Genomic DNA, 8,685 nt, shown 5'->3' on the forward strand with positions numbered 1-8,685 from the left:
TGTGTGTGTGTGTGTGATCACATGCTGCTTTTATTTGTTACGTCAAATTATAACTATGCCAGTTACATCAGTGGCCAGTGGTGGGCATGTGTGCAACCTGGTGTGATTACATTTGTTCTTTTTTTTTTAAAGGATAAAGATAATCTTAGCCTACTGTTTGTGCATCATATTCTTTTATCAGATTTATGCTTTGGATGAGTGGACCTAATTTGTTTACATCTGTATATCACTTGAGCTATAAATCATGCTCTCAACTAAAGCAACACACAGTAGTTAGTTCATAACAGACACCACAATGTGGAAACCCACATTTAAAGCAAGACTGTGCTGAACAGAGGTCACTGTGGCTACAAGTGACAGTAATGGGACTAAAATGCTAAACTAATGTAACACCAGTGCAAGTGGAGAAGAGTCTTGCAAACCTACACAGTGATGTTCCTTATACAGTAATATTTACATGAGGTTTGCTAACATTAGCCACCATAAGCTTCTAGTCATACCAGACCAAGTAAGGCTTTAACTGCAAAACCACCTCAGTGTATTGAATTGAGCAAATGAATTGTGTTTTATTGCTAATGAATTCAATCTGTGAGAGAGAGAGTGTGTTGATGCTTCTTTCAAAAGTGACATTGTCTTCACTTTAAATCCTATGAAGACCGGTTGATTTGGCATTTAGACTTTTCCGTCACCCCCGCCTTTTGTGGTTATACTGTATATAGATAAGATTAATCTTATTAAAACAGAGGTGCATGAAAACAATGTGACGCAGAACAGTAAGCAGACATCTCATTATTTTTGCTGCGCATAATACAGTAAGCCATATTCCTCGGTAATTGGCAGGTACAGTGAATGTAGCACCTTTTCAGCATGAATTAGAAATTACACCCCTCCTGAGGTGCTCTGGTTGTACAAATGGAAAATATGACAGAACCACTTTGAGTATTGTTGCAGAGATTTTAACCAGCCTGTGGAGTTTTGATGACCTGCATAACCAGATAGAGTAGCTTGAATTATTTGATTGTGTGTGCAGAGTTGAGTCTCTCAAATCATGAGTGCAGGATCAATCTTATGTGTGGTATTAAATATATAAGGTTTGCAACTAACAGAAATAATATTCTGGCAGTTTCAAGTTATATAACCGTATTTATTTATTTTTGCATGACCTGGCCTTTAAAACTTTTTAATGTCATCATGTTAGGGATATTTATTATTCTGTTTCCACCCTTTTGTGCTGGGAAATAAAGAAATCTACAAAGATAAGCCTCATATGCAGCATTTGATAAGCATCAGACGGTCACAGATTGTTGTGTGTCATGGTGTTTTGTTCTGTTAAAGAGAGTTTAGTTGTGGGTTCTTAATAGTTGTGTTATAAAGGAACTGAGTAAGAAGGGTATGCAGTTAATAGGTCCCCCGTCTCATTACACGCTACACAGCTTGCCCGGACCGTTACGCTCTTCACTGTGAAAACAATATTGCTGCCTATTGAAGAGCTACAGCAGTTGTTTCAGCTAAACATATGGCGGTACATGAAAATTTCCTGTCATATGGGAAATTCAAACCACTAGTTCATCTGGTATACCGTCCAGCACTAGTTGCAACGGTAGGAGATTCTCATGTTATGTCTCAGAAAATGTCACGGTTCAATAATTATAATTAGCAGGTACAATTTTTACTTTAAGGGAATCAAAAAAGAAGTTTTTTTTAATCAATTTAATAACACTAATGCAGGAACATTTAATACAGCAAATAAGCAAATGTACAGAGTACGATAACATCAATCTTCATACCATTGTATACCATAAAACGATACATACTGCTGCAAGTTCACAGTGCCAGATGTTACATCTCTCTGTGACACAGGATATTGCAACATTTTCCAAATTGTTAATATTCTCTTACATATGGCGATCAAAGATCAGCATACTGTACTATAACATTCCAGATTGTGTCTGGAAGAGTTGAATGGTATCTACTTCATCTATCAGTCCCGTCCACCTGCTGTATCCTAACGCAATAACACAGCAGAGATAGCGATCAGCTGAGTTATGTTATCTAGCCATGACAGGCTTAACTTGGGAGATGGATTTGGAGAAAAGGGAGGGCCTGTACTCTTCGCGGCGCTGGAATCAGAACTTCTATGTTGGAAATCCCATGTTAATGAAAACACTATCCTTGGCGGGTGGCTGGTGTTGAAATCCATTCAGTACAGTTCCCAGGATTTCTCACACTTCCGCGTTGTTTGTTCTTCTCTCTCTCTGCTTCCTTCTTTGGCTGTGTAGAAAAACCACTTCAAATGGTGCCGACTACACCTTGTACCCCGCATGGCAGTTTCTACCCCCCCCACACTTTTTTCCTCCTTTCCTGATCTCCATTGCCGACTCTCTGTATCAACATCAAACGCCTGATCTGGTACAAACGTTCAAAGACTCTAACAGTTTGTTTCCAACTTCCTTGTCATCGTCTCATTCCTCTACTCTCTGTTTACTCTGGGATTTGCGTTAGAAAATACATTTTGGGATGGCTAATCCCACCACGTTTGATTTCTGCGGCAGGGTGATAGCTTCCAGCTGCGCTCTGCGGCATATTTGTGTGAAGAGCGATCTTCGAAAACAAGTTTTGTCGGTGGTATAAATCAGACCGTTAATGCTGTGCTGGCTCGGCGCACAGTCTCTCTGCTTGCATGGTGGCCCTCTGTGTGCGTGTCGGTGCGTATGCCTGTTTCTGTGTGTGTTTGGCAAAACTGAGTGATGATGTTTTTACACCACAATCAAGCCCATTTGCAAACCTTTAAATCAAATACCCTCAAGTGCTAGCGCAGCATATTGCAAATTTGAATATGCAGCATAATCTTTTTTTTTTGTTTGTTTTGTACTTGCTTTTGTTCTTTGTATTTTGATAGTATTGATCATATTTCATGTAGTTCTCATCACTAGGCAGTGATAACAGCTGTGTGCCAGCACAGTCCAAGCATGGGGAGATGGAAGGGTGTGTTAACCTGGCACTTTGTTTGAAATCCAAACAGTTCTCTTCATTATCTGCACATTATCTGTCACTGGAAAAACAACTATCCTGGCGCTGTACAAAGGTAAATAAATCCACCTAGCTTGGCAACGTCACAGAAATGACAAGACCCAGAGAAGTCACTGCTTCCAGCAAAGAAGTCCCTCACGTAAACACAGTAAAACCACAAATTAGCATTTTTAGCATTAGCGGGTTTTTTTTTCACAAACAAGTTATAACATGTTAATAAGTGAGCTAAGCAGTCTTTATCCTGAAACCTTTACAAGTGCGATGTAGAAACTTGAAGCAGCCAGTGCACATTCACTGAGAATGGAAAGTGATATAATAAGAGACATCTTGCGTCCAGCAGGAAAACTTTAGAAAAGAACAAAATCTATATAGTTAATGTAATTTTTAATGTGATAGAAGGTGTAGATGCCTTTTTAAAGGATTTTAATGAAGACACACATTGTTACAAACAGACTATCTATATCTTATCTTTATTGAGAAAAGAATCAGAAAAACAAACATCAGTGAGCCTTTACAAACATAGTATACTGCACACAGATCAGTGGCCTGAAAGTGCTGAATGGTAAAGCTCCTATAGATGTTCAAGCTTATTAAATGTCCAATATGTACCATGGGAGAGTCAGTCCCCTGTCCAGAATCCTCCTCCTCTGGACTTCAGTCAGTACGTGTTTAATCACCATGTCGCTGTCAATAACAGTTAGGATTATAGTCATGGCATCTGCTTTTCCACAGTCTTAATACTGTGGGAAATGAACATTGTACATTTAGTAATCAATGTATTGATTTGGTAGTGCCAATGGAATTTCTGTGGTTGTGAGGAAATCAGGGGAGAATCTGCTGACAGTTTTACATTGTAAGATTAAAGGATTGTACTGAGGAAGGCCTAAGGCATTGACATGAGATTAACACTTAAATTGTCAGGAGGTCACCAATTGTTTGTCTGTATACTTGAGCATTCTGAACATCTGGGAGATAACAACCGTGCTGAGGTTTTCTCTACGTGATGCATGAAACAAAGAGACTCAATCCATTGCACAGGGTCTGTAATTTCTTCAGAGAATTAGCAACTCTCAATCTTTTGGAGGAATTTCTCTTACAATACATGTCTGGAGGGTGTTTAATACCTATAAAAGTTATTTTAAAAGAGCGAGTCTCTCTTTTGTGCAGTACTTCATTGTATTAGCAGTTACAGGAGAAAATTCCAGTCGGAGGAGCAGGTGAGTTAAGCCAAAGATGTAGCTTTTATTGGTAACAAGGGGCACTTCTTATCAATAACATGTAATACACTAATAATTATACAAGTGGTTAATGACAGCAATGCTAGTAGTATTTTTACATGCACATATTGTTGTAGACGGCTGCAAGTAACCATGGCACATTCAGGCTATTTAACAATATTTACTAAGATTGGTAGCAGTTCTTCCAATAGGTTAGTCATCTGGATGCACATATTGTACTCCAGTTATGACTGTCATTACTTTTGGATTTATCATTTTAACACACGTCCCTGTTCAGTCAAGTTCTTAATAATGAATTGGTTTCCTCAGAACTTGGAACTCTCGTTGTCTGAAGACTTCTCTCAGGCAAAGTGCTTTCAAAGTTTTCTGAGGAGCTTTGTTTTCCCTCAACCTCCTGCCATTCGGAGAAGTGAAAGGTATATTAACAGTGTGCTTAAAACACTCTTGACCCCTGATGTCCCCACTGAAGTGGCTCCGCACGGACCTCTAATTGCTTCTCACCAACAATGACAGCGCCCTCGGCTGAGCAGGCTTGTTTATTTTGGTAAAATGGAAGTTATTTCCATGCTCTTTGACTCTGCAGCCTGCACTCGGCTTAGTCTGGAATCAAGCTCTTAGTCCTGCAGTGCTTGTGTTCTGTGGTTTTAACTGGAGTAATATGACAACATACCTAATAAGTATTTGTTTTGCAGTTACCTTGACAGCATTGTGTAACACAGTCCTAATGATATGGACATTTGCATCTATGTGTGTGTCCCCCTCCTTGTCTGTTTGGATTTCGGTTTGTAGGTGTGCACATGCATATTTGTGCCCTTAACATGCATTCAGGCATGTCTGCATGAGCGCTATGACTGTGATTGCTTTTTTTTAGTTTGTGTTTCTTCGAATGAAGAAGAGCATTTGAAGAGGAGCCATCCAGCTTTAGAAGCCAAATGTCAGAGGTCGTTCCACTTTAGTGCCGCCGATCAATCGCAGGCCTTGCGTAACTTTCCTGCTTCTTTGTCTCTAAAGGAAGTGGATTAGAGGCTGTTTTCTGAGTTGGGACCTGGGATGATTAGTTAGGCCTGTTTAGAATGCGTGCACTCACAGATGCATACAAACATGCACTCAAAACAGACAGCCTGGATGGGAGAATAGATGGCTTGTTTTTAAGATGCTCGTTATTTCAGTTTCCGCCAAATCAACGCAAAAGAGATGATGCAATGTTCTTTGATGCTGGCAACTTTCTTTCCTGCCTGCAGGTAGGAGGTGATGGAAAATCCCCAAAATAATCAGTAACTTTGACTATTTTATCAACAAGCCACCAAGAAAGTAAGACCTCCTGGGGACATTTGGTGATCTGCCAAATTTGCTGTTTTAAGCAGAATTTGGCTGGTGGCTAGAGCAAGTCATGTTTATTTATGTAGTTCAATATCACATACAGAGCGTCGATGGACATTGGAGGTGTACAACAGCAGTTTTTCCAGACAGAATAAGATGAGGAAAAAGAATAGAAAAACGCATGAGCATAAGTACACGAGGAAACAAGGCTAAGAGTCAGCAGCCATGCTAGTGAGCCTGTACTTGTGCTTTGGACTGAATGCATTCATCAGCATGCTAAAAAGGTCTTTAGCAGGTCTAATGTTTGCCATGTTCACCATCTTAGTTTAGCGTGTAAACACTTGCCAATTAGCACTAAACACGAAGTTTGAATTAAAATTTTGACCTGATGATGTTGCTAGAGGGAAAGTTAAGGGATCACCATTATTATAGGTCATGCAGTGGGGAACATGAACGTCTGTACCAGATTTCATGGCAATTCATCAAGTAGCTGTTGAAATATGCCACTCAAAACCACAAACGTCAGCCCAGTGGTTGCATTGGAGGAGAGGTCAGGGGATCACCAAATTTATTAGGCTTTACCCCGTCTGGGAACCATGACTGTCTGTACAAAACAGCAATGGGATCATTAAGCAGAAGTTCGATTACAATAATAGGATGCTAATTAAAAAGCGACATTAAACACTGACGTTGGATGTTAGGCTTGTAAAGCATATTTCCTAGTGTTTGGTCATGAAATGGCTGATACTTACTTACTTCATTTATTTAATAATGAATATATTGTATTATTATAACACAAGCTTTATGTTGTTTTAGGGACGTTATGATCTTTGCCCCCTCATGGTCAGAGATACCAGATATAATTGGTAGTTTCCATCAACTGAACATACACATTTGTGTGCATGTACACTCACAATGGGAGAAGTTGGAAATTATTAGTAATTTGATATATATCCAAGCATACATCTCTTTACAATGAGAGCCTGAGAGAGAGCGTCTTTTTCCTCCAGCGCCATCGAAGGGCCTCACCCTCGGCTGGAGTCCTGACAGCTCGCAATATATGAACCGAGCGAAGTGCCCGCCGATCAGACAGCATGATTGCTCCATACATCACAGGCCTTTATACTGCCTAAATGGAACCAGCACACTGGACACACACACCCACACGCGCGCACACACACACACACAAAGATTCATATCTTTGTGATCTTCACACTGAGGCTAAATACAGAAGATTATGGCAGAAGCTGTATTTCCAGCTCCTTTTATACGTGTTCAAACTTCTGGAATACGATTCTTGGTACTGAACTGTTATATTCTTACCCCTAAAACGTCCCCCTCCTCTGTTTTTTCACCCCTCTTTCTTTCTTTCTCTCTCCGTATTGTTGAAGTCTGGAGAATTTATTAGAGATTAACTTGTCAGAGGAGGCTTTTTCCACGGCTCACTTTACTACATTCATCATTTATACACATAACAGATAGCATTCCACAATTTATCACTGTGGACCCATCTCCTCGTCAGCAGGTGTGTGCGCACACGCACAGCGGTATGTATGTGTGCGTCTACTCATGTACTGTACGTAACATCACATTGTTTGTGCATATCTCTGCGTGCACGTGTTCGTACCTCCTGTGTGTTCGCGTATGTTATAATGGGTCTGCGTCTTAACGGGCAGACGTCCATGTGTCTGGCCGGCTGGAGCAGACGCACTTTTTCACATATGATCATAACTCATCCAGAGAGACGTACACACCTCGCTCTGGAAGCTTTCAGTCACAGATCATATACAGCCGCTCCGCGTGCGTGTATGTTCACTCAAGTTCAGCATGTATAGCCAGCAAATTGTAGGAAAGATGAAACTTTGATCCAGTGAAGAAAAGACACGCACACTTTTGTGTTGTGACACACGTTTTCTGTTGATTAAAGGATTGTAATAACTTCAAACTCCTCAGCCAACAAAAATATACAGAGACAAACCAACGCCCACATTGTATATAAATTCAGTAGATACTGACATCAACTTTTTTTCCGACACATCTTTCTATAATATTAGCTGTTACGGAAATCAAACACTGAACTACAAAAGTAACAGAAATGGACTTGTGCGTCATGATTATGGTATTCAGTTTGGCTTTAACAAATTCCACTCATCATGGCTCAGAAACCAAGAATTATCCTTTTTTTATTAGATCTGACTTATGTGAGTTTTGAGTACACACCATTTGTACTGATGTAGCTAGAAGCCTGTTATGTTCACAGCTATATTTCATACCTGCTAGCTTACTTTCTTTGTTTGATAACTGAAGTGTAAAACCACTTTCAATCAGTCATGTTCTCTCTCGTTCCTTCTGTTCTTTGTCTCTCTGCATCAGTCAGATATTTCTCTCTTTTTTTTTTTTCTTTTCTCCAAGTTATTTGTGCCATTTATGAAGGTGGCTGCAGCTGCCCTGGGCATAAGTAGGCCAGGCAAACACAGGCGCACGTACACAGACATACACATGCAAATACACACATGTGCTCCGAGTGAGAACCAGTGAGAAGTAGGGCAGACAAGCAGGCAGTATTACCAAAAGCCCTTGGATCTCAGGAGCAGGCTGTCCCAGAAGAGCATCATGTCATAACAGTCCTGATTGCACAGCATTTAGGAATGCCTGCAGAGTTAACCTCTCAATGATGAGGGGTCGCCAGTGATGTCATCACCACCCCCTCGGATGCCCCCCTTCACTTGCACATACACATCCTTACATTCATTCCCCTCCGTTGCCATCTCTGTATGGTGTGGGGTAATCGTCCACAAATGCTCTGTGGTGGCAATTAGACATGCAAGATTTACTCTCAAGCCAACCACTTCCCACTGAAAACTTGAGATGTTTCAGTGGGCTTGTCTTTTGTGCTTTGACTGATCTTTTCCTGTATTTCCTTTTGGGGTAACTTAGTTTGCCTACCTTTGCCCTCTCTTCCAGGTGCAGTACAGTGATGCGCAGAGTGGTAAGGATTTTGTGACCTATCTGACCCTCTCCCCTGTGCAAATGACTTTCCACGGCACCGGGAGCACCCTCCAAGCCAGCCATGACCAGGTGTGTGTGTGTGTGTGTG

The 8,685-nt window shown here is 40.7% G+C and overlaps 1 protein-coding gene across 1 annotated transcript in view; it reads left to right on the forward strand.

Annotated features, from left to right (window-relative positions):
• Nucleotides 1-8,685, forward strand: part of stau2 (staufen double-stranded RNA binding protein 2) — a gene marked incomplete at its 3' end in the record, with an annotated part of 79,450 nt that overhangs the window by 46,363 nt on the left and 24,402 nt on the right. The window contains 1 exon segment of the mRNA XM_035652551.1: nt 8,553-8,666. Coding sequence (XP_035508444.1) covers nt 8,553-8,666 — 114 coding nt within the window.

The sequence above is a fragment of the Morone saxatilis genome, unplaced genomic scaffold (genome assembly GCF_004916995.1).
Source record: "Morone saxatilis isolate NCDOM2014 unplaced genomic scaffold, NCSU_SB_2.0 Contig0, whole genome shotgun sequence".
Taxonomy (NCBI): domain Eukaryota; kingdom Metazoa; phylum Chordata; class Actinopteri; family Moronidae; genus Morone; species Morone saxatilis.